Here is a 26,441-nt window from a genome sequence, read left to right as displayed (position 1 = left end):
CATCATTATTTTATTATTCTCATACTTCCAGAGCATTAGTTACTAACACTAATCATCTAATGGTGCTACAGTACAGTAGAGATGTTCTAAAAGCACGTGCAAATAGGCATTAGTCTGCCATATCTTTATTTTATTTCCAACCAGATAGATATATACAACCTGTGAGAAACAAGACTTATTTACCAACTACCTACCTATTATATTTCACCAAATCAGACAGGAAAGGAATTGAGAGGCCCCAAGTACAATTTTTTAAATCCTGAATTATGAAATTTGATTGCCTATGTCATTTAAATAAATTGGATAATCATGACACAGTAGGATACATCCATTTACTAATGACTTTATAATTTGTTGCTTTTTATTATTTTATTTTAATCTCACAACAAGTCTGAAAAGGAGGGAATTCAAGTATTATTGCCATTTTACAGATGAGAAAGCTGAAATGTCTCAGCAAAGTTATTTCAGTTTCATAGATTGGGCCATTGCTATAGAGGGCTGATCTCAACAATTTTTCCTAATTTCATTCTCAAAGGATAGTCTTTGCTTCACTTAGACTTTGCAGGTACCTTCCCCTTGACCCTGTGTACCCACTATAGCACCAACCTGAATTAATAATGAAAACCTTTTTGGAATGCTACTAGTGGTAGTGATAGGGTAATGGAATTATGAGTGGATTGTTTTCTTGATCTATTCTCTATTTTCCAATGTGCCTTTCTCTCTTTTTTTTAGAGATGGGGTCTTGCTATGTGTATCAGCAGTCAGAGTTCTCCAGAGGGACAGAACTAATAGGATAGATGTATATATGAAAGGCAGTTTATTAAGGACAATTGACTCACACAATCACAAGGCAAAGTCCCACGATAGGCCGTCCGCAAGCTGAAGAGCAAGGAAGCCAGTTGGCTCAGTCTGAGTCACAAAACCTCAAAAGCAGGGAAGCCGACAGTGCAAACTTCAGTCTGTGGCCCAAGGCTGGAGAGTTCCTGGGAAACCACTGGTGTAACTCCAAGAGTCCAAAAGCCAAAGAACCTGGAGTCTGATGCTTCAGGGCTGGAAGCATCTAGCACAGAGGAAAGATGAAAGCCAGAAGATTCAGCAAGCCGTCTTATCCCACCTTCCTCTGTCTGCTTTGTTCCAGCCATGCTGGTGGCTGATTGGATGGTGCCCACCCACATTGAGAGTGGATCTTTCTCTCCCAGTCCACTGACTCAAATGTTAATTTCCTCTGGCAACACCCTCACAGACACACCCAGAAGCAATACTTGATCAGCTATCTAGGCATCTTTCAATCAAGTTGACACCAAATATTAACCATCACACTATATTACCCAGGCTGGTCTTGAATTCCTGCCCTCAAACGATCCTCCCATCTCAGCATCCCAAAGTTTTGGGATTACAGGCATCAGACACTGCTCCCAGACAAAATCTTTCATTTTAAGTTATTTGGAGTTAGAGAGGCTGAGTTCAGAATATTCACCTCTGGAAGGGCTGACCTCCCTTCTACCTAAGCCTGGTCCCCAGCACCATCAACCCTTGCACATGTGTGTGCAAGGCAGGGGCAGCAGCACTCTGTGAGCCCCAGCTTTTCTCCAAGACATGGCAGGCATTTGAAGACCATGCCCCAGGGATGGACGCTTCACCCAACTGATACATTCCAGACTGGGCTTACTTTTTAAATTAAGTGGCCTCAGCAACCCAGGGGTGTAATTTCCCATGTGCTTCCATGAAGGAAGCTTGGGATTTGCTATAAAGAGAAAAATAAATAAGAATGGACTTTCCAGCCCTGACCATTCCCTCCCCACTCCCTAATCCATTTGGCCAGAATAGGGAATAAGAGGGTAGAGAAAAAAGCGGGGAAAATGGAGATGAAGAGATAAAGGAAGATCCTAGAAGGGGAGGAGTAGAATTAATAGACAAAAAAGAACTGGAGAGCCCATCCTCTTGCCGTCCCACCTCCTAGGCTGGAGAAGAATCTTGCCTGGTATTCTCCAGAAATCTTCTCAAAGGCAAGAATGCAAAGGCTAGACCACCACATAGGCCAACAAGCATGTGCTTAGTGGATGAGGAAATAGCCTGTACTACTGCAAGTTCTCTGCTAGGGAAAGACACAATTTGCAGAGCTGGCCGACTCTGAGAATTCTGCTTTCATGTTCAACAGTTAGGAATTTGCTCAGGCTGACTCTTGGCAAATATCAAATCCCGGGTATCAAAGAAATTTGCTCAACAAATTCTTAGGAAGCCTCCTGGGCAGGTGGCCATGAACACTTCCCTATTTGCAGATCTACCCAAAGGGGACCAAACTGCAGAGGTGGATTCAGGAAGAAAAAGCAACAGTCCTACTGTTCCCTCACTCAAGAGATAGACTTAAGCAAAATTGTCTAGTATGTGACATTTGTCTTCTTTCATCTCTTTCCTGAATCTCCCTTTAAGTTTCAAGCTACACTCAGCTCACCAGTAGTTACCAGCCCTCCCAAGACCTTCCTGGGCCACACCCGAGTCCCACTCCCTTCAGCAATTCCCAGAGCCTCTCCCCCTTCCCCAGTCTGAGCTCTACTCCCTAAGGAACATGTGGTCCCATCTCACTCTCATTACCAGGTCCTAAGCACACCCATCACGGCCCCCACTTCCCCCACCACCCCCCAACCCCGCCAGCTTCCCCAGCAATTTCTGGAATACCATGCTGAGGATCCTTAGATTTTTATCTGTGAGCCTGATTTAGCCTATAAACTGAAAGAAGGGTGGTGGTTTTCTGTGTTCTTTAATTCCAGTATGTAATAAATTATGCCTGTTTTTGTTGTTGTTGTTGTTGTTTTGAGACAGTTTCACTCAGTCGCCCAGGCTGGAGTGCAGTGGTGCCATCTTGAATCACTGCAACCTCTGCCTCCTGGGTTCAAGCAATTTTCCCATCTCAGCCTCCTGAGTAGCTGGGATTGCAGGCACACACCACGGCGCCCAGCTAATTTTTGTATTTTTAGTAGAGACGTGGTTTCACCATATTGGTCAGGCTGGTCTCGAACTCCTGATCTCTGGTGATCCACCCACCTTGGCCTCCCAAACTGCTGGGATTACAGGCATGAGCCACTGTGCCTGGCCTATTATGTTTGTTTTAATGAATCCTTTAATAAATGAAGAAATGACCAAATGAATGAATGAATCTTCAAGACATTCACCAATATATTTTTATTAAAACTTAATTTGGAGAGAGAAAGAGAGAGACAGTGTCCAGAAACTAATAACAAGACATTCTCCACTGCACCATCACTCCAGATGCACTGCTGAATGCAGGGACTAGGAGGAAGGCTCTTCTCCCAGGACAGGCTGAGTGAATGTCCTGGGAGAGGGGAAAAGTAGAAGAATGTGGTCATCTGAACACTAACAAAAAGCTTCCAAATCATGGATAAGACATTGTAATGCCTTTGTACTGGTATTTGTTAGTTAGGACTGGCCAGACTTGCCTTTGTATAGAATGATGACACTAGCAACAGAGAAGTTTCCTGGGCAGAACAACTGCTGACAAGACTCACTGTCTGAGCCACATGAGGGCATATCAATTTTATTTGGTTCCCTGACAGCTTGTACCGGGGTTATGTATGGCACCATGGGTGGCCATAGTTCCTGCCAACATAATGTCTGGAGGGGTTCCCTCAAATAAACTTGAGTTACCCAAATCACTTTTGGTTTACAGCCATCATTGCCAATTTATCTATGGATATGTGTATGTCTTGGATTTGGGGGAATAGTTTCAATTCCAAACCCTGTGTCCTATTGCTAGGCTTTAAGTCAGGCCAGGTGTCCTGGTATCCTTAGTTCTAAAAATTCTCCTCATAATGGCATACGGTTCTACTTGCACTTACGAGTTTTTTAATTATTAAAAAATCTTTCCACTATAAAAATAATGTAATCACATTATTAAAAATGTTGGAAAAGTAGAAAGAAAAACATATCACCCATAATACCACCATCCTGGTATATGGGTATATACTTGTGTATAATTTTCCCAGCATAAAATAAATATACAATTTTATATCTCACTTTCTCCAACCCACATTACAATGTCTTTTTTTCTTTGTAGAGATGGGGTCTTGCCATGTTGCACAGGCTGGTTTGAACTCCTGGCCTCATGTGATCCTCCCACCTTGGCCTCCCAAAGTGCTGAGATTACAGCTGTGAGCCACCACACCTGGCCAACATTACAATTTTAAAAACATTTTTAAAAACATTTCTAGTAAAACTTATTAAGGATAGCATTTTAATGGCAGGATATTTCACTTGGGGGTTACTAAAATATATTAATCATATGTCTGTTTGTTTATACTTTTGCACTATTAATAAATCTGCAATAAATACCATTAGACATATATTTTCTGTATTTTTATTTTTCCTTGGTTTAGATTCTAGATGCTGAATTATAGGCTCAGAGTATGAATATGCTCATGATCCTTGATGCATGTGCAAATTGCTTTCAAAAGAGGTTTTATCAATTTATACAGTCATCAACAATATCTGAGGGGGTCTGTTCCATATAATCACCACCAACAAACTAAAGTGGTAAAGTTTTGAAATGATTTTCATGATAATTTCATTGAACAATGGCCCCCTACTTTAGTAGGTAAAGTACAGATACAAGATGAATAAAAAACAGATGCTATACTGAAGATGATAAACTGAAGAGCGGTGTCATTTAAACAACGTATTAAAAAATAAAAAAACCCTTAAATGATGCTCCAAACCACAATTTCCAATGATGTATCTATGGACTGCTAGGAAACAAAGCAATGGCTGTCACATAAACTGGAATGTAGCAATCACAAACAGGGTAGCTTTCTCAGAAAAGGCTTTTGCAGATTTGAGTCTCAGGCTAAACTCCAAACAGCTCCAGGCATACTGCCTATTCGAAGGGCGCACTTTCTATGCAAATGCCACAGAAAGCACTGTTGCCCTATGTTGGTGTTGTCAGCTCTAGTCACAGATGCTGTATGTAGGAATGATGCTATTATTTTCTAATATAGCAATAAATAGGAGATGACACAAACCAAATAGCTATTTATTGAATAAGAGAAGGGGAAAACCACATTTAATGAGCACCCGCAAAGAACCAGTCCCTTTCACATTGGTCTTGTCCATTTCATAAGCCTGGGTCCAGTGTGCTGGCCCTTCAGCCTCACACCGCAGTTTGGAAAAACACATTCCAGGGGAGCAGAGAGACTGAGCTCTGGGATCCTATGGCTGGAGCTCCCTGGGCTTCTGAGTTTCATCCTGGCCGCTACATCTCTCTAGGAGCTATGGAATAGCAGTGCTTCTACCCCTCAAAGATGACAAAAAAGTATTTGTGAAGCACCACTAATAGGCTAACTGCTGATTCATGGCAAATGGGTAGTTACTCACCTTCCTTACTGGAGGACTCTTGTATCTAGGTACTACTTTCTTTGAAAATTACTGCAGCTTTTAACATTATGCATTATAATCTTTGATATATATATATTTATTAATTTCAGCAACTTGTTGTGAGGTTATTAGTATATTTATATGACACTCTAGAAAACTGGACCAATTCTTCATAGGTAAAAATATGATCAGGCTGGAAGTGGTGGCTCACGCCTGTAATCCCAGCACTTTGGGAGGCTGAGGCAGGTGGATCATGAGGTCAGGAATTTGAGACCAGTCTGGCCAACATGGTGAAACCCCACCTCTACTAAAAATACAAAAATTAGCCAGGCACAGTGGTGGGCACCTGTAATCCCAGCTACTCAGGAGGCTGAGGCAGGAGAATTACTTGAACCTGGGAGGTGGAGGTTGCAGTGAGCCAAAATCGCACCACTGCAATCTAGCCTGGGAGACAGAGCGAGACTGTTTCATAAAAAAAAAAAAAAAAAAAAAAAATCAAATATGGCCATTTTTAAGATTTTAAAGGTAAATTTCTGATAACTGTCTGTGACTAATTTTAGTTGAATAAATGCTTGTGAATCATATGGACAGCAGAGCCTGGGCTACTGAGCAGATTCGGGGTGGAGTCCCAGCCCTGCCACTTGCCAGCCTGGTCAGTTACCCAACCTTCCTTAGCCTATTTCCTCATCTGTAACTGGGGCAGAATAATAGACACATTATTATTATTGAGAAAGCACATGTAACATTCAACACAGAGCCTGGCACACCATAAATGCTCAATAAATATTAGCTATGTTTTTCTCAACTATTTGATGGACTCTCTAATAATAATATTATTTATACATAATATATAACAAAATATATAATGTAATAACACAAATTATACATATATTATTATACATAATATAAATTTTTTTTGAGATGGAGTCTCGCTCTGTTGCCCAGGATGGAGTGCAGTGGCTCACTGCAACCTCCACCTCCCAGGTTCAAGCAATTCTCCTGTCTCAACCTCCCAAGTAGCTGAGACTACAGGCACACGTCACCATATCTGGCTAATTTTTTGTACTTTTAGTAGAGACAGGGTTTCGCCATGTTGGCCAGGCTGGTCTCAAATTCCTGACCTCAGGTGATCTGCCTGCCTTGGCCTCCCAAAGTGCTGGGATTATAGGCATGAACCACTGCGTCTGGCCTATTTTCTCATTTCTGATAAATATGTTGACCTTTAAATTTTCAACCATTGGGCTTATTAGGGAGTCAGGGGATTTCATACCCACACATGAAAATTTGTAGGAGTGCTGGGCACAGTGGCTCATACCTATAATCCCAATGCTTTGGGAAGCTGAGGCAGGAGGATCACTTGAGGCCAGGAGTTTGAGACCAGCCTGGCCAACAGAGCAAGATCCCATCTCTATGTGACATCTCTATGGGAAAAAATTTTTTAAATTATCCAACCATGGTGACATATGCCTGTAATCCTAGTTACTCAGGAGGGTGAGGTGGGAGGATGGCTTGAGCCCAGGAGTTGGATGTTACAATGAGCTATGAGCCACTGCACTCCAGCCTAAGCAACAGAGCAAGATCCTATCACTATTAAAAAAAAAAAAAGAAAGAAAGAAAAAAGAAAAGGAAGAAAATTTATGGGGGCAATAGTGGTTATAGAAAGACTTTCACTAGCCGGGCGCAGTGGCTCATGCCTATAATCCTGGCACTTTGGGAGGCCGAGGCAGGCAGATCATGAGGTCTAGGAGTTCGAGACCAGCCTGGCCAATACAGTGACACTCCGTCTCTACTAAAAGTATAACAATTAGCTGGGCGTGGTGGCTCACACCTGTAGTCTCAACTACTCGGAAGGCTGAGGCAGAAGAATCGCTTGAACGCAGGAAGCAGAGATTGCAGCGAACCGAGATGGTGCCACTGCACTCCAGCCTGGGTGACAGAGCGAGACTCCATCTCAAAAAAAAAAAAAGACTTTTACTAATATCTGTATCACCCGCATTTAATGTTTGTGGAAATAATGTTACCTTATTTCCTAATAAGTGTAAAGGGCACATTTTGGAATGACAATGGACCTTTCTTTCAACACTGACTCCTGGTAAATATGTGTGACTTAAGCTACTTTGGGTGTTCAGGAAACATGGCTGGGCACAGTGGCTCACGCCTGTAATCCCAGCACTTTGGGAGGCCGAGGTGGGCAGATGATCTGAGGTCAGGAGTTCGAGACCAGCCTGGCCAACATGGTGAAACCTCATCTCTACTAAAAACACAAAAATTAGCCAAGCGTGGGTGGCACACACCTGTAATCCCAGCTACCCAGGAGGCTGAGGCAGAAGAATCGCTTGAACCTGGGAGGTGGAGGTTTCAGTGAGCCAAGAAGATCGTGCCACTGCACTCCAGCCTGGGTGACAGAGTGAGACTCTGTCCAAACAAAAAAAAGAAACCTATAAGCAAGAAAGAGCTGATCACCCTCAAGGAAACACAAAACTATAATCCCAACATAACTGGTAACTTTTCCTGTGGCTTTTGAGTAGCAGTGGGGCATCCTTGATGACTGAGAGGGAAGGATACCACTCACAGGCCAGAAGACTGCCTTGGCAGAGTCTGTTTCTCTCTCTCCTATGGAACCAGTCTGGAGAAATCTTCTACCCTCCTGATGCTGCAATTACTTTTCTACCTCACAGACTGGGGACATTGAGAGGCTTCTAGTAATGTGACTATTGCTTTTTTTTTTTTTTTAGACTGGGTCCACTCCAGGCTGGAGTGCAGTGGCACGATCTCAGCTCACTGCAACCTCCACCTCCCAGGTTCAAGTGATTTCTGGCTAATTTTTGTATTTTTAGTAGAGACAGGGTTTCACCATGTTGGCGAGGCTGGTCTTGAACTCCTGACCTCAAGTGATCTGCCCACTTTGGTCTCTCAAAGTGCTGGGATTACAGGTGTGAGCCACCACATCCAGCCAGCTATTGCTTAATTAAGCACCTTCCCCCTAAAGGTAACCTGAACTTCATGGTTCAAAAAGGTCACATTTCACAGACATGTTTGGGAAGCATTAATACAGCTATTTTAAATTGTAATAATAAAGACCGTATCACTCTCTTGAAAGCAGTAAAGATGGGTATGACACAACGGATCATCATTAGTGGAGTCTGGACTCTGTGTCAGGTACTCCATCTTCATTCTCTCTAATCCTTACAGCAACCTAACAAGGTAGGACTATTATCGTACTTTAAGGTAAATTTACTCATTTTACAGACAAGGAATCTAGGATCCAGAGGGGTTAATACTCCCCTAGTAATAAGTGGCAGTGCTGGGATTCAAACTCAGCCCCGTTTGACTTCAAAGTCCCTGCCATTCCCATTTGGTCCTCTTTTATCCTGGTTATGCCTAGGGATTGTCACTGGGTAGGTTCTGCTTTGTGAAGAACTAATTAGGAATTGAACTTGGATGGCACTGTCAACTTTCACAGCGAGCTTTGTACAGTAAACTGTGACAAGAACCTGACAGCTCCATGGGGTAGGTTTCTTGGCAGAGTATCTAGGAGGGAGACCAGAGTAATCTCAGCTATTATGAAGCTCTGCCCTGTCTGTGGAGAGTTTTAAATGTCCATGAAAGACAACGGTTAAGGGACCTGAGAGGGTCTGGAAACTCTTTACCTTCAATATGGAGACCTATACATGGAAAAATTCTCTTGCTAGAAAGGGAAGGATGGATGTGGCAAGAATGCAAGTGGACAGCAGCCCTTCAGGCCCACGGAAGGAAGCCAGGTTCAGCTGCTAACGAACAGCTCAGAACAATGTCAACAACCAGGAGCTGGGGCCATGGAGAGTTGAAAGAAACAGCACTATAGCAGGCGGTTAAGTCTGCCAGATTTAGCAAATCAAAACATACGATGCCCAGCTAAATTTGAATTTCAGATAAACAACGAATTATTTTCTAGTGTAAGTATGCCCAGCACCATTTTATCTGGCAACCTCAGCAGGGGGTGACTTCCTGGGCTGCATTTGGAGACTAACAGTAGGGAGCACTCCCTCCATGAGGCCTTGGGACAATGTATACAGGATGGGTCATACTGTGGGTGTATGTCAGTGTAGAAAGTGAACTTGGGAAAGCTTATTGTCTTAATAGGGAGCCATGTAGCCCCTAAGTCCTCACATTGCAACCTAGGGAGGGACAAACCATCTGAGACTGCAAGAGAGGTAAATGAATTTTTAGGCTGAGGTGACTTAGAAATTTTCATCATTGAGATAAAGGCTTCACACTTAAGGTTTGATTTGTTCTTCAATTAAACTTCTTATTAATAATATAATTGGAAGCAGTCTATGAAAAAAATTCTTAATAGGATAACTTGTCTGGTATTTCAGATATTCTCATAAATGTTAGGAATGAGGCAGGCTGTATGAGAATTCACTTTCTTTTTCAGGCCGGGTGTGGTGGCTCATGCCTGTAATCCCAGCACTTTGAGAGGCTGAGGCAGGTGGATCACCTGAGGTCGGAAGTTCGAGACCAGCCTGACCAACATGGAGAAACCCCCATCTCTACTAAAAATACAAAATGAGCTGGGTGTGGTGGTGCATGCCTGTAATCCCAGCTACTCGGGAGGCTGAGGTAGGAGGATCGCTTGAACCTGGGAGGCAGAGGTTGTGGTGAGCCGAGATGGTGCCATTGCACTCCAGCCTGGGCAACAAGAGCGAAACTACGTCTCAAAAAAAAAAAAAAAAAGTAAACCATGCTATAAACAGATGTACTGTCATCCAGGCTTTGTTGTTCCATTTATATAGAGCACAGGCAGAGCAGATTTAGCATAATTCTTAAAGGCCCTAGAATTTTGAGAACGCTAAATAAGCACTGACTTCCACTGAAAGTCACAGCTGTGTTAGCCCCTACCAAGAGAATCATCCTGTCCTTGGAAACTGGAAGGCAGGCACTGATTTCTCTTCTCTAGCTATGAAAGTCTTAGATGGCATCTCCTTCAAATAGAAACTGTTTCATCTTCAACAAAAATCTGTTGTTTAGTGTAGCCACCTTCATCAATTATCTTAGATCTTTTGGATCACCTATGCTTCATCTTGCACTTTTTTGTTAGAGATGACTTCATTACTTAAACCTCATTAACCAACCTCTGCTCACTTCAAACTTTCCTTCTGTAGTTTCCTCACCTCTCTCAGGATTCAGAGAATTGAAGAGAGCTAGGACTGTGATCTGGATTAGGCTTTAGCTTAAGGGAATGTTGTAGCTGGTTTGATTTGTCCAGACCACTAAAATGTTTTCCATATCAGCAAGAGGGCTGTTCTGTTTCTTAACATTCAGGTACTCACTGGAGTAGCACTTTTAATTTCCTTCAAGAACTTTCCCTTTGCCTTCACAACTTGGTTAACTGTTCGGTGTAAGAGCCCTAACTTTTGGCCTATCTTGGCTTTCGACATGCCTTCCTCACTAAGCAAAATCATTTCTAGCTTTCGATTTAAAGTGAGAAACGTGCAACTCTTCCTTTAACTTGAACACTTAGAGGTCACTGTGGGGCTATTAATTGGCCTGGATTTCAATATTGTGTCTTAGGGAATTGGAGGCGCAAGGAGAGAAAGAGAAATGAGGGAACAGCTGATCCGTGGACATCAGAACACACAGGACATTTATGGAGTTAAGTTTGCCATCTTATACAGGTGCAGCTTGTGGCTGCCCAAGACAATTACAATAGTAACATCAAAGATCACTGATTACAGATCACCGTAACTGAAATAATAATAATGGAGGGCAGGTGTGGTGGCTCATGCCCATAATCCCAGCACTTTGGTTGGCCAAGGCGGGCAGATCACTTGAGGTCAGGAGTTTGAGACCAGCCTGGCCAACATGGCAAAACCCTGTCTCTATTGAAAATACAAAAAAATTAGCTGGGCATGGTGGCACATGCCTGTAATTCCAGCTACTTGGGAGGCTGAGGCAGGAGAATTGCTTGAACCTGGGAGGCGGAGGTTGCAGTGAGCGGCGATCACACCACTGCATTCCAGCCTGGACACAGAGTGAGACTCTGTCTCAAATAATAATAATAGCAATGGAAAAGGCCAGGCGCGGTGGCTCATGCCTGTAATCCCAGCACCTTGGGAGGCCGAGGTAGGCAGATCACCTGAGGTCAGGAGTTCAAAACCAGCCTGGCCAACATGGTGAAACCCCGTCTCTACTAAAAATATAAAAACTAGCCAGGTGTGGTGGTGGACGCCTGTAAACCCAGCTACTCGGGAGGCTGAGGCAGGAGAATTGCTTGAACCCAGGAGACGGAGGTTGCAGTGAGCTGACACAGTGCCACTGCACTCCAGCCTCAGCGACAGAGTGAGACTCTGTCTCAAAAAAAGAAAAAACAGTAATGGAAAAGTTTGAAATACTGTGAGAATTACCAAAATGCTATTAGAAAAATGACTTGCTCAAAGCAGGGTTGCCACAAACCTTCAAATAGTAAATAACACATCTGTGAAGCACAATAAAATGAGGTATGCCTGTAATTAATTTTATATTTATTTTTTAAGTTTCTTGTTTGTTTGCTTATTTATTTATTTATATTTTTGAGATGGAGTCTCACTCTGTCGCCCAGGCTGGAGTGCAATGGCGTGATCTCAGCTCACTGCAACCTCCACCTCCTGGGTTCAAGGGATTCTCCTGCCTCAGCCTCCTGAGTAGCTGGGATTACAGGCACCCGCCATCATGCCCAGCTTATTTTTGTAGAGACGGGGTTTCTCCATGTTGGCCAGGCTGGTCTTCTCCTGACCTCAGGTGATCTGTCTGTTTTGGCGTCCCAAAAGTGCTGGGATTACAGGCGCAGTGGCCCACACCTGTAATCCCAGCACTTTGGGAGGCTGAGGCAGGCGGATCATCTGAGGTTGAGTTCCAGGCCAGCCTGACCAACATGGAGAAACCTGGTCTCTACTAATAACACAAAATTAGCCAGAACTGGTGGCGCATGTCTGTAATCCCAGCTGCTCAGGAGGCTGAGGCAGGAGAATCGCTTGAACTCGGGAGGTAGAGGTTGCAGTGAGCCGAGATCAAGCCACTGCACTCCAGCCTGGGCAACAAGAGCAAAACTCTGTCTCAAAAAAAAAAATAAACAAACAAACAAATAAAAAAGTGCTGGCATTACAGGCTTGAGCTACCGTGCCAAGCCCAAATTTAAAAATCAAGTTCCATATGAGTGGCTCCAAATACCCTCCACTAATCCTCGGTGCAACTTACAAATATGATCATTTTCTTTTTTTTTTTTTTTTTTTGACATGGAGTTTCGCTCTTGTTGCCCAGGCTGGAGTGCAGTGGTGTGATCTCAGCTCAGTGCAACCTCCACCTCCCGGGTTCAAGTGATTCTCCTGCCTCAGGCCTCCCAAGTAGCTGGGATTACAAGCGCCCACGACCATGCCTGGCTAATTTTTTATATTTTTAGTAGAGACGGGGTTTCATTATATTGGCCAGGTTGGTCTCGAACTCCTGACCTCAGGTGATTCACCAACCTCGGCCTCCCAAAGTGCAGGGATTAGAGGTGTGAGCCACTGCACCTGGCCAAATATGATCATTTTCTAAGAAGAAAATGACATGGGAAAGGTTAGAAAGTTTGCCTTAGAAGATGGTGAGACAGTCCTATCAAAAGCTGGTGGAAAAGAATTCAAGCTTCAGAAAGAACAGATGCAATGATCCTAAGGCAGAGGAGGATTTGATGGACCAGGGGTGGCTGGTCTGCAGCACAGTGCGGAGGGGAAAGAGGGGTAATGCCAGGGCCCACACATGTGGAACTTAATCAAGAGCAGTGGGAGGCCACTGAATGGATTAAGCAAGAATGCGACCTAATCTGATTTATATTCTATAATCTAATCTGTGTCTGCTTGGTAGCAAATAAAATACAGAGGTGCAGGAGTGGAAAGAGAAAGGTCATACAGAAAGTTACTGTTGAAGGGCAGGTAAGAGATGAGAAGAGGAGTAGGTCATTCTGATAAGCATTTCAGAGCAAGACCAATAGACTGGCTATCGGGGTGAAAGAAAAAGAGGCTCAAGGAGGCTGTCTGTACTTTTTGGTTTGAGTTGAGTAAATGGTAGTGCTGTTTACCGGACAAGACTGAGGGAAAGGACAGTTTTAGACAGACAGTGTGGATCCAAAGCCTCAGGATAAATGATCCATATTTTTCTTTTGTTTGAGACGGAGTCTTGCTCTGTCGCCCAGACTGGAGTGCAGTGGCGCAGTCTCTGCTCACTGCAACCTCCGCCTCCTGGGGTTCAAGCAATTCTCCTACCTCAACCTCCCAAGTAGCTGGGACTACAGGCGTGAGCCACCACACCTGGCTAATTTTTGTATTTTTAGTAGAGATAGGGTTTCGCCATGTTGGCCAAGGTGGTCTCCAACTCCTGACCTCAAGTGATCAGCCCACCTCAGCCTCCCAAAGTGCTGGGATTACAAGTGTGAGCCACCACGCCTGGCCAATCCATATTTTTCAACAAAGTACAAATACAGAGAAAGAATCTGTAGATTATAAGAGATTTAAGGGGCACATCAATCATCTATTTGACTCCTATGATACATACTAAATTATCTACAGATGAAATAATGCAGGCTGGGATTTGCTTCAAAATAATTCAAATCGGTGAGGTAGAAGTGAGTAGAGTATAGAGGGAACCCAATATTGGTCATGAGTCAGTAATTTCTGAAGATGGGTACAAGGGGTTCATTGTTTTATTCTATTTTTCTACATGATAATTTCCATGTAACTGGATGAGATCACCTAATAAAAAGGTACAGCAAATGATCAGGGACAGGAGTAAAAACAGACAAGACCACCATTACCTCAGAGGTTATATTCTTTGGGGAGGAAATGGACAATAAGCAAGTGAACAAATGATAGATGTAAATCAATGTGATAAAAAGGTGATGTGAAATCAATGTGATAAAGTGTGCATGGAGATAGCATTAGAGTGACCAGAAGCATCTCCATGAGGCAGTAATCTTTGCAGTTGATTGACAGGAGCCAAGCAGATATGAATAGCATTGCTTTTAAAATCCTTTCCATTCTACTTTTCTACTTATAAACAAATCTAAATTCATGGCCATAAGTACTCTATTCTAGGGAAAATATTTTAACTTAAAAGCTTTTGCTCCCATCCTCCCCATTTCTTTTTTAACTGCAAATGTTGAGGCCATTATTAGCCCAAGAATTCTATTTTTTTTTTTTTCTGAGATGGAGTCTTACTGTTGCCCAGGCTGAAGTGCAGTGGCAAAATTTCAGCTCACTGCAACCTCCACCTCCCGAATTCAAGCAATCCTCCCACTTCAGCCTCCCAAGTAGCTAGGATTACAGACGTGTGCCACCATGACGGCTAATTTTTATTGTTAGTAGAAACAGGGTTTCTCCAGGTTGGCCAGGTTGGTCTCAAACTCCTGATCTCAAGTGATCCACCCACCTCGGCCTCCCAAAGCGCTGGGATTACAGATGTGAGCCATTGTGCTGGGCCTGAGTTCTAGTAAAGCCAATTCAGGACTGACCCGTAGGGCCCTGTGAGAATCCCTTCTTGCTCTGGCACCTCTCCTTCCCCATTATCTAGACTCTACAGTTCACCTCTCTCATTAGCTATAGTTTTTGCCAATCTTGGGGCTCCAAAGTCCCTCTTTCTTTACCCCCTCCTGGTGCTACTTCCCTGTGCAAAGCAGTGCTTCCAGAGATCATAAGCCCCATGAGGGCAGGAACACTGCTTGTGTTATTCACTGCTGCATTCCCAGCACCCCTGAATTGTGCTGAGCAGAGTTGGCACTCAATAAATATTCATTCAGTGAGAAAACTTCCTGAAGCCACTAGGAGGGTAACCAGTCACCTCTCCAGGTGCTTAAATACTTGAACCTACTAGAAAGAATTTGTGGCCTAACTTCATAGAGATAAATATTATTATTCCCATTTCACAAATGGACAGACAGCTGAGTTAGTTCAAATCATCTAAGATCATAACTACTCTACCTAAAATGGTCTGACCCTTGGTTAGAAATATTTTTTAAAGCCAAGAAGTAGAAGCTATTGAAAAATCCAGCATACAAAGAAAACATTACCCATGTCATTTAACATTTCTTGAAGATATGATGCATTTAACTAATGCACAACAGCCTTCCTGGATAAATCCAACAATAAATATTTCGGTTTCCTGAAAACAAAACAAAAAACAAGCAAAATAACTCATCTTGGCTTGAATTATAGGAAATTCTTTGCTGGCAGCTCAGTCCAAGCTGATTGCATATGTGCTTTTAGGATAGGATTAGAGATTGCATGTGTTCTGCACAGCAACCATGGACACTTAACATTCATGAAATAATAATGAAACGGGAGGCCTGGATTTTTGTGTTTGTTTCTCCTAGGTCTCTTCCTCACTTAAGTGACCTTGGACAAATCCATTTCTTCCCTCGTATCTGATTTCCATGTATCTGTTTCGGGATAATGTTTATCACTAAGACGCTTTGTGAGATCTTCAGATTACAAATAATTACTGCCCTTCATTTATGAAATTTTCCTCCTTCACTACCCTACGGGATATTTGCATGACCCTTCCATTGAAAACCTTTACACACAGTTGTGAAGCGTCAATACCATCTAGGGACGGTTCAGAGGTTCCAAAGCCAATCAACTGACAAGTCGTGAGGATAACTTGGGCCATGAAAAGTCCGTTTCCTATGCTACTGAGAATTGGAACACAGGTATATGTACTAATTCCCAAACCATGTTTGCCTTCTTTCTGCCGTTTTCAGCCTCTTCTAAACTATGCAGAAGCTGCGGACATTTGACTATCTATATTCGGCAATTCCTTTCCAAAGCAATCCTACCGAAAACAGATCACACGGCCCCCACGGGCGGGCAGGACAAGCCACCAGGCCCTGGTGCAGGAGCTGCGCGCTCCACACATTGTTTAGAGGCCGACGCGACACAGCCATCTTGCGTCGGGGGCCCGGGCCCGGGAGGAGAGCGAGCCCCGTCCCCTGATCCCGGAGGCCAACACCGGCGAGGGGCTGCCCTGCACGCAGGCGGCCGGCCCAGGAGTCTTAGCGGATCAAGTTGTCTACGGCGGACTCGGGCCGGTCCCGCAGGACCCGGCCGCACTTGGCCGAGCGCGCAGGCGGGAAGGAGGCCGTCGGTCCGCCCCTCCCGCTGCCGCAGCGGCCAGGTCCGACAGCGGGCGCGGGACGCTGGATTCCTATTTGCCAGCTTCCTGCTGGGGAGCGTTTTCCAATGGGGCGCGGCGACCCGGCCGACCGCGTCCTCCTCCCCCACTGCCGCCCGGGTCTCCTCGGGGGCGCGCGCCGGGGCCCGCGCGGGGGCAGCCCCTCCCTCCCCTCCCCGCCGCGGCCCGAGACGCCCGCAGGCCGGGCGTTCACCCGCCGCGCCTCCGCCCGCCTTCCCCTCCCCCCACTTCCCTCCGGGCGCCCCAAACCCGGGCTTCGGGGGTTCGACGCCGTGCGCACACGGAGCGGGATGGGAGTGCAGGGCCGGGGGCGGGGGCTGGCCGGGTGCGGGCGGCTGTCTCGGCGGGAGCCGGCGGCCCCTCAGCGTGTCTTTTGTGTTTGTACACACACGGCGCGAGGCGGCCTGGAGGAGGGAGCGGGCGGCGCGCGGGGGAGGGGCGAGCGCGCGCCAGCGAACGGGCGCGCGGGGGGAAGGGCGGGGGCGGGGCGCGAGAGGCGCTATGGGGGCGGGGCCGAGCCTTCCCTCCATTGTGTGTGATTGGCTGGCGCGCGGCGCGGGGGCGGGGCGGCGTGTGTTGGGGGATAGCCTCGGTGTCAGCCATCTTTCAATTGTGTTCGCAGCCGCCGCCGCGCCGCCGTCGCTCTCCAACGCCAGCGCCGCCTCTCGCTCGCCGAGCTCCAGCCGAAGGAGAAGGGGGGTAAGTTTCCCCGTCTGCCCGCTTCCCCGGAACCGAGCCCCGCTTGCCGTCAGCCCCGAGCCGGGCCCTGGCGGTGCCGGGAGGGGACCCATAGCCCCTCCGGCTTAGCCCACAAACTTTTTGGCCCAGAAATGGAGGTGAGGAGCGAGTTTCCCTGTTCCCTCTGGCGGCGGCGGCTCCCCCGTCTCTCGCCGCCTCAGCCCAACAGCAGCAACCGCCGCGGCGCCGAGCCTGCTCTCCCTCCTCCTCCCCGCGCCCCTGGCTCCTCTTTCTTCGGTGAAATCCCGCCCGCCGCCCCTTCCCCGGACCCCAAACCTTCACCACGACCCGCGCGGGCCTCTTAACTACCGCCCCCGGGCCCCAGCCCCCAGTTTTCGAGCGGGAAAGGGGTGGAAATCGCCGCCGCTTCGCACCCTGGGGTAACTCGCTTTTTGCTGCCTCCCCATAGTTGTTGCTAAGCTTCACCATCTTGTCTCTCTTCTCTGGTCACCGACCATATTTTTTCCCCCGTTTCTCTCTTCCCCATTTCAAAGAAGCAAGAATTTTTAAAAGAGGGACATTTTTTTCCCTTTTTTGGAGAGGCGGAAACTTGATGCATTTGAAATGCAAAAAAAACTTTTGCATTTTGGAGGGCGGCACGTGGCAGGGGATAGGGGTATTTTCGAGCGATTTGGTGTTTTGTCTCTTTGGAACGGAATCGGATACGTTTTGCGATTGTTTCCATTTTGTTCTGGTCGGGGAGCCGAGTTGGTTCCTGCTCGAGGCGCTGGGAGCGAGGCGGGCAGGTTGGGGGACCCAGTGCCGAGGGACCCGAAGGAGGCAAAACCAAAAGTTTATGTGGTGCTTGGGGTGGACCGGTCGGCGGATGTCGTGCGTTAATTAAAGCCTGGGTGCGGGGCACTTTTTATTTCGCTGCGAAGCCTGTGAGGACTGGACGCGAGGACGGGGCTTTGTAGAATGCTCGCTGGTGGTAGCTGTTGTTCCTCTCTTGTTTTTTCGAGACGCCTTTTTGTCAACATAACTGTAAAGATGCAAAACCAAGAATATTTTCAGATATTTATAGCAATCCATCAACAGTCAGACGAAGGGGGGGGCAGCCAAAGTGGGGGGGGAGTAAGACCTTTTTTTGCTGTAATTTGACTCGACCTTCCAGTGGTTTGTGGCTTTTTTCTTTTGACTTGTTTGTGGATGGAATGTTTACAGACATTTCTAATTACTGCTTTAATTAAATAAATTGGATCAAAGGCCGTTCGAGGTATTTTTGTTTTGCCGTTTGTCGCTCAGAATTGGCATTTTGAGAGGTGATTGATACTGCTAACAATTTTCTAGTACTCTAGTTTGTTTCAAGAAGAGATTTTGGGTAGACGTAATCTTCACCCTTTCAAATTATATAACAATACGAACATTATTTTTTATACTGATCATAATTTCCAGATTTGGGGAGGGGGTGATCGTGGCAGGAAAAGTTGTATGTTTGGTAGTTGCATATGGTGATTTTTGATTTTTCAATGCTGGTAGGTAAGTAAGGAGGTCTCTGTACCATGGCTCGTACAAAGCAGACTGCCCGCAAATCGACCGGTGGTAAAGCACCCAGGAAGCAACTGGCTACAAAAGCCGCTCGCAAGAGTGCGCCCTCTACTGGAGGGGTGAAGAAACCTCATCGTTACAGGTATTAAAAAACAGGAAAAAAATGGGACAAAGTCTCTCTTGTATGTATCCATATAATTTAACAAAAAGATGGATAACAGGAAAACTTTCTGCTTTAGAGAAACTTTTTTTTTTCATTTGAACACTTAACTACTGCTTAAATATATGTACTGTATGATCATTTATATATAAAGTTAAGTATTAGGTTTTATTGAAAATGTTTAACTTTGAAGCCATAATCTTACCTGGAGGTCTAAGGAGACCTCGTATATCACTGATAATGTTAATGGAATATATTGACATTTTAGTTAACTATTAGTAATTCTTTAAAAATAGTTAAGTGTTGCTTTCTTGAATACACTTTTGAGGTTATCTTTCCTAGTTTTTGGCAAAATAATAATTTAATCGAGATTGGGTGTTTTATAAAGTTCCTACCCCCTCATTTACTTGATTAGCTTATTTCCTTCTGTATTAGCTCTTTTGATTGTGAACTACCTGAGCCGCAGTGTTGTTAAGGGCATCTGCCATTAGAGGGCAGAAGTTGCCTAGACTTAGCCTCCGCAAATATTACGATTAACCTAAAATAAAAGCTCATACAGTGGAAGAAATAAGTCAGAATGAGAGGTAAATTTCTTGCTGACAATTACTTAGTAAAAAAAAACTTTTCCACGTGGAAGGAACACTGCACAATCGGGTGTATTGAAATTTAATAGTTGATGAGGGGTGAACTGTAGTCAGGGTAGAGGTATTCTGGGAAATAGAACTTGAATGCCACAAGCAGATTTTTAAATGAAGTTCATTGGGTTGTGTTGGTCATCTTTAAGGGCTCTTAAGATAATAGAGGGTGTAGGGAAGGAGAGTGGTGCTAAATTGAGAGGAGCCAACTTCATTAGCCTGACAGCTAATACCTTCCCAAGGTTTATATACATGAATAACTTTTTAAAATGAAAATAGGGCTTTGATGAATTTCTTGCTAAGAATGCATTTTAATTTCATGCTTTTTGCTTTAAAGGTATTGTTACTAGATTTGAATGTTCACATCTTAAGTTGATCAGTGAAATTTGATACTGAAGCTGAAGAATTGTTGGGTGGCTTATTTTTTGAAAAATTACTGCATTTCTTTGAAGCTGCCCACTTACCTTTTTGTGCTATTTATGTTTTTGGTAACAGTTTCTTTATTAATTTTTTAAAGGCCTGGTACTGTGGCGCTCCGTGAAATTAGACGTTATCAGAAGTCCACTGAACTTCTGATTCGCAAACTTCCCTTCCAGCGTCTGGTGCGAGAAATTGCTCAGGACTTTAAAACAGATCTGCGCTTCCAGAGCGCAGCTATCGGTGCTTTGCAGGTAAAATGGTGGGTGGGAAGACTCAGAGTTTGTATTCCTGTTGTGTACCAAGAACAGTTCCAAATTGTTGCATATGCTTATATCATTTAATCACAAGCCTGTCAGGTAGTTGATATTGTTACTTCACTGTTGAGACTTCAGAAAGGTTAAATTGCTCAAGGTCATACACGTAGAAAATGGCAAAACCATAATTTGAACCTATTTGACTCCAAGGCTTAGTGCACATTCCATTATACCATTTAAAATTTTGAAACATTGCACTAAAAACAATATTTAAAGAAAATCCTCTGGTTTGGTTTATGGATGCTGCAGGACATTAAGAAGAACTTGAGACTAGAGGTCTATATTTGTAGTAACAGTTTCAAACAACAGTGCCTAGAATAAAAGAAATGTCTCTTCAGGTCCTGAAGAAACATATAGGTAGAGAGAGCTTAATACCTAGGATGGGAATAGGCAGTATTAAAAAATTATGCATTAAGATGTAAAAGGAGCAGTGAGTGGAGGATAGGATTGGATTGGCAAGATCGGGGGAACGGTGCTTAAAGGTGATACTGGACGTGTAAAGGGGCCAGGATTTGCCTTGTGGTTTCCTAAAGGGGATTAGGGATTGCCACTTAAATGTGGAGCATATTGAATTTAATCTTAATCTCTAGCATGTCAGGACTTAGAGAAATACTGTTCTAGAGATATTTATGTATTTGAGATATTTGTGGTTTAAGTTAAGACCAAAACTTGAAATTCCTACAAGATACTTGATAAAGGTATGTAGACGTCATTAACATCAGTCACTTAAGTAACCTATTTTATATTGTGTGGTTGGATTCTTTAGTTGCAAGTATCCCAGAATACAGTAAAGCTACCACCTCCATCAGAAGCATGCAGTTGGGGGTCGTTAAAAATGCTGATTGCTAGGCACCATTGCAGACCTGAATCATTCTGGGGGTGGGGAGGGGGCATCCAGAATCTAAGTACACTCCATTGGAGGATTTTCAAGGCTGCTGTTGCTGTGCCGGGCTTTTGCTTTATGTGTGAGAAAGATAGGATAGGTGGATTCCACCCTGAAGTGTAATTGGTCGAGCTGTTTCTATGGTTAATCTAAACTTCATTTGATTGGTGAATTCCAGGAGTAGGCATCCATTAAATTCTCAGTGAGTTGCTGAAATTTCAACTACTAAAATCTTCCATGTTTTTACTTAAAACTTTATTTTCTGTTTTAATAGCAGATTATCTTCAGTTCTTATTTATTACTAAATACAGAAATGTTACTAAGATTCGTAAGCATTGGTACAAAGCTGCTAATATTTTCTAGTTAGAACTGTGCTTAAAGAACAATACTGTACTTGAAAAGTGTAGCATTTTTAGATTAAATGTCAATAATGTAGCCTTTTAAATTGAATTTACTAAACAATCTGGGTAAAAGACTCATCTTTCTAAAATTATTCACATGTAAACTTCCATTGTTACTATTACATATTTGTCATTAAGTGTGGTTGTATTGGTTTTAAGCAAAATGTTCACCTCTTCTGTCCACAGTTCTCTTAGTGTCAGATAGCTCTTTATTGGAAAGAGTGATCTTTGTTAAGCTTTTGTGTTTTCTGTTTGCTTTTTTATGCATATATTTTAGTTATCTTAAAAATACAGAGAGTGGGCCGGGCGCCGTGACTCACACCTGTAATCCCAACACTTTGGGAGGCTGAGGTGGGTAGATCACCTGAGGTCAGGAGTTCCAGACCAGCGTGGCCAACATGGTGTGAAACCCCTTCTCTACTAAAAATACAAAAAATTAGCTTGGCGTGGTGGCAGGCGCCTATAATCCCAGCTACTAGGGAGGCTGAGGCAGGAGAATTGCTTGAACCCGGAAAGCAGAGGTTGCAGTGAGCCGAGATGGCGCCATTGCACTCCAGCCTGGGCAACAAGAGCAAAACTCTTGTCTCAAAAAAAAAAGATAACAGAGGGAGAATTTGTTAATGGAATAGGATAATAGAAGATCGCAATTGAAGTAGAAATCCAAAGGTCCTTTGTTTTTGGCCTTAGAATTACACACTTTACAACTAAAGGATAGCAGGCAGTCCAGTGAGAATGGTAGAGGAGAAATTAGTCTCAGTTTGCCATAGATAATCAATAATTGACTTACTTAAAATATAGTCTTTGCTTTTAATGTCTGAGAACTTGAACTCAAATATTCTTGTGTTAAGTGGACAGTGTTGCTTTGAAATGGTAAAGAGGCAGACGTTGAATATACTCAAAATGTCCTAAACTAATACTTTCTTGTAGTTCTTTTTTTTCTTTGCCATTAAATCAAAATTAATTCATTAGGTCATAAATTAGTGTGGCAGTCTTTAATTCCCATTACAGCCTTAATGTTTTAAGGGACTTTGGGTTACTTGTAATAAAATTGGAAATGTATGGGTCATGGTCAGATCCTCTCGTAGGAGTTCAATCTCCTCTCAGAGCTGACCAGACACAATCCTTATAAACTAGTAGCCAGGTTCTAAGACAGCAGTGAGAGCCCCAGCTACCACATGCCACATCTGAGTGGTTCTAAGTGATACCACTCTGAAAGGCCACCAGAACCATGGTGCCTGATGGTTTGCTTGCATAGTAGCTTGTACCGCATTTTACAAAAGCATTCTAGCTTTCTGTAATCCCGAGGTGCCAGGTTAAGCAAAATTAAACTGTTATTTCCTGATATAATAGCTGATATGCGTTGTGAGCCCCTAAGGAGGCTACAATATGCCATTTTTTCCAGGATTTCTACCCACTTCTAGAATATCTTAAGAACGAATCTCGGAATATTAAGGACTTTTGCTTTTAATACCTGTGGAATAGGTAAGATGCGAGGGACTACTTGCATAGAATAGAAACATTTTTTAAAACTAGCAAATATTGAAAATCTACTTGAGGACAAGGCATTTGGAGTATTAAATGAGATTTCTGTTATCAAGTAACTTAAGGGCACCAAAAAATGGCTGATAATGCAAGGTCATTGTGAGTGCCAAGGAACTAGGAGTTCAGGGTTGCCTGCACTGGCAACAGGAGCAAGAGACAAGTATGCGATTTTCTCCTTCATGGAATAGTCTTGAGCTGGGCCTTAAAGGGTAGATAAGTAAGACTTAGTTGTTAATAACAAATGCTGGAGAAACACACGTGAAAATAGTTCAATTTGAATGAAGGAAACTTGTAGAAGAGTGGTGATAGGGCTAAAAAGGATGAAGCTAGAAATGTGAAAGTACCTTTTTTTTTTTTTTTTTTTTTTGAGACGAGTCACACTCTGTCACCTAGGCTGGAGTGCAGTGGCGCAATCTCGGCTTACTGCAGCCTCCGCCTCCCGGGTTCAAGCAATTCTCCTGTCTCAGCCTCCCAAGTAGCTGGGACTACAGGCACATGCCACCACTGGCCCAGCTACTTTTTGTATTTTTAGTAGAGACAAGGTTTCTCCGTGTTGGTCAGTCTAGTCTCAAGCTCCTGACCTCAGGTGATCTGCCTGCCTCGGCCTCCCAAAGTGCTGGGATTACAGGCGTGAGCCACCACGGCACCTGGGCTGGAATTTTTTTTATTAGAATAAAAATACAACTATAAGACTGTTTTCTCCCTTAATATATCTTCAGCAGAGAAATAACTTTTCCTTATAGAAAAGGAGAGAGAGCCAACTAACCTATCATTTCATGCTCCAGATCCAAAACTGTTGGATTTATGATTATTTTTTAAATGGTAATTTCTCCATTTCAAAATGAGTAAGCAGGCCGGGCATGGCGGCTCACACCTGTAATCTCAGCACTTTGGGAGGCTGAGGTGGGCAGATCACCTGAAGTTAGGAGTTCAAGACCAGCCTGGCCAACATGGTGAAACCCCATCTCTACTAAAAATACAAAATTAGCTGGACGTGATGGTGCATGCCTGTAATCCCAGCTACTCGGGAGGCTGAGGCAGGAGAATTGCTTGAGCTCGGGAGGTGGAGGTTGCAGTGAGCCGAGGTTGTACCACTGCACTCCAGCCAGGGCTACAGAGCAAGACTCAAACCTCAAAAAAACAAAAACAAAGAGTAAGCAGATGTTTTGGCTTAGACTAAAAGATTCTTCAGCTTTTCAGACAGCTATAAGTATACTAAGAATTTGAGTTATGAGTTAATTCTAAGTGGAAACGCCCCTTTTTCCTCTTCACAAGTTAAGTGTCAATGAGTGATTCATACACTGTCATTTTTAAGTGGTAGTAGGAATAAGATAACTTGAAAGGATCTTACAGTCAAATGGGAAAAACCAGAGAAATCGATACTAGTACTAGAGGGCAACAAATGCTGTTACAAATTGGGGTACGTAGAGGAAGGTACTTGGTAGAGGACAGGGGCATGTCTCCGGGGCATAGATCAAAGTATATAAATAAGGAACTGCCAGGCCAGTTGCGGTGGCTCACTCCTGTAATCCCAGCACTTTGGGAGGCCGAGGCAGGCGGATCACGAAGTCAGGAGATCGAGACCATCCTAGCTAACACAATGAAGCCCCATCTCTACTGAAAATTAGGCATGGTGGTGGGCGCCTGTAGCCCGAGCTACTCGGGAGGCTGAGGCAGGAGAATGACATGAACCTGGGAGGTGGAGCTTGCAGTGAGCTGAGATCTTGCCACTGCACTCCAGCCTGGGCAACAAAGAGAGACTCCGTCTCAAAATAAATAAATAAGGAACTGCCGGGCGCGGTGGCTCATGCCTATAATCTCAGCACTTTGGGAGGCCAAGGTGGGTGGATCACGAGGTCAGGAGTTCGAGACCAGCCTGACCAACATGGTGAAACCTCTTCTCTACTAAAAATACAAAAGAGTAGCCAGGCATGGTGGCGCATACCTGTAGTCCCAGCTACTCGGGAGGCTGAGGCAGGAGAATTGCTTGAATCCGGGAGGTGGAGGTTGCAGTGAGCCGAGATCGCGCTACTGCACTCCAGCCTGGGCGACAGAGTAAGACTCCATCTCAGAAAGAAAGAAAGAAATACGGAACTAACTTGTGATATGTTCTGGAATCAAAAGTACTCTTATGATAAAACAGGTATGAAAGGGAACATAGATGAGAAGCATGTGATAAAAACCACTTGTTCACCATGTTATACTACTGGACAAGGCAGAGGTTCACATACTGTGTGAATGGGATTCACAGTGAGGAGGAGACTAGGCTGGGATGGGGTATTTGGATTGGACATGATTGCGTTTATAAGAATGAGAGTGTTAAATTGGATTTCTTGCTTTATTTGTGACATTTCAGTTTATTAGAAATCATGTTACCATTAGAAAAATTGAAGTTTCCTAGTAACAAAGTAATTTGATTTGTGTAACTTGATAAAAGATTTACTGACTTAAGCTTTTGTTTTTTTTCATAAGCTGCTTTTGAGCTTTGTCCCACAGGTTGTAAAATGTAAGCATTTGGTAAAATTGTCAGCATCTTGCCCAGTCATTTTTTTAAAGGGTTCAAAAACCTTTTTGTTTTAATTCATATAGTTGGGTCTTAACTATTGGAAATAACATCATCAGTAATTTTTTCTTCATTCCTTTTGCAGGAGGCAAGTGAGGCCTATCTGGTTGGCCTTTTTGAAGACACCAACCTGTGTGCTATCCATGCCAAACGTGTAACAATTATGCCAAAAGACATCCAGCTAGCACGCCGCATACGTGGAGAACGTGCTTAAGAATCCACTATGATGGGAAACATTTCATTCTCAAAAAAAAAAAAAAATTCTCTTCTTCCTGTTATTGGTAGTTCTGAACGTTAGATATTTTTTTTCCATGGGGTCAAAAGGTACCTAAGTATATGATTGCGAGTGGAAAAATAGGGGACAGAAATCAGGTATTGGCAGTTTTTCCATTTTCATTTGTGTGTGAATTTTTAATATAAATGCGGAGACGTAAAGCATTAATGCAAGTTAAAATGTTTCAGTGAACAAGTTTCAGCGGTTCAACTTTATAATAATTATAAATAAACCTGTTAAATTTTTCTGGACAATGCCAGCATTTGGATTTTTTTAAAACAAGTAAATTTCTTATTGATGGCAACTAAATGGTGTTTGTAGCATTTTTATCATACAGTAGATTCCATCCATTCACTATACTTTTCTAACTGAGTTGTCCTACATGCAAGTACATGTTTTTAATGTTGTCTGTCTTCTGTGCTGTTCCTGTAAGTTTGCTATTAAAATACATTAAACTATA

At 43.7% G+C, this 26,441-nt stretch overlaps 1 protein-coding gene and 1 long non-coding RNA gene across 11 annotated transcripts; one reads left to right on the top strand and one right to left on the bottom strand.

Annotated features, from left to right (window-relative positions):
- LOC134808054 (uncharacterized) lies at positions 1 to 16,297 on the bottom strand. The gene is made up of 3 exons (XR_010150158.1): positions 16,208 to 16,297; positions 15,443 to 15,534; positions 1 to 1,060 (listed from the first exon to the last, which is right to left on the bottom strand). It is a non-coding gene; the product is annotated as an uncharacterized LOC134808054 (long non-coding RNA).
- Positions 16,284 to 26,441, top strand: HIST1H3A (histone cluster 1, H3a). 10 transcript variants are annotated; one of them, XM_063801188.1, is made up of 5 exons: positions 16,284 to 16,545; positions 17,186 to 17,262; positions 18,781 to 18,931; positions 20,102 to 20,255; positions 25,793 to 26,290. In XM_063801188.1, the coding sequence occupies exons 3-5, from the start codon at positions 18,804 to 18,806 to the stop codon at positions 25,919 to 25,921; spliced, it is 411 nt and encodes a 136-aa protein (XP_063657258.1). In that variant the 5' UTR covers positions 16,284 to 16,545; positions 17,186 to 17,262; positions 18,781 to 18,803; the 3' UTR covers positions 25,922 to 26,290.

The sequence above is a fragment of the Pan troglodytes genome, chromosome 1, assembly GCF_028858775.2.
Source record: "Pan troglodytes isolate AG18354 chromosome 1, NHGRI_mPanTro3-v2.0_pri, whole genome shotgun sequence".
In the NCBI taxonomy this organism is placed as follows: Eukaryota; Metazoa; Chordata; class Mammalia; order Primates; family Hominidae; genus Pan; species Pan troglodytes.
Note: the sequence above shows the minus strand (reverse complement) of the source record. Positions and strands in the feature narration are given on the sequence as shown.

Coding starts and splice junctions, on each gene's coding strand:
- HIST1H3A (XM_063801188.1), top strand. CDS start 18,804: ATGGCTCGTACAAAGCAGACTGCCCGCAAATCGACCGGTGGTAAAGCA. Junction 18,932..20,101: donor AAGAAACCTCATCGTTACAG/GTATTAAAAAAC, acceptor AATTTTTTAAAG/GCCTGGTACTGTGGCGCTCC. Junction 20,256..25,792: donor CAGCTATCGGTGCTTTGCAG/GTAAAATGGTGG, acceptor TTCCTTTTGCAG/GAGGCAAGTGAGGCCTATCT.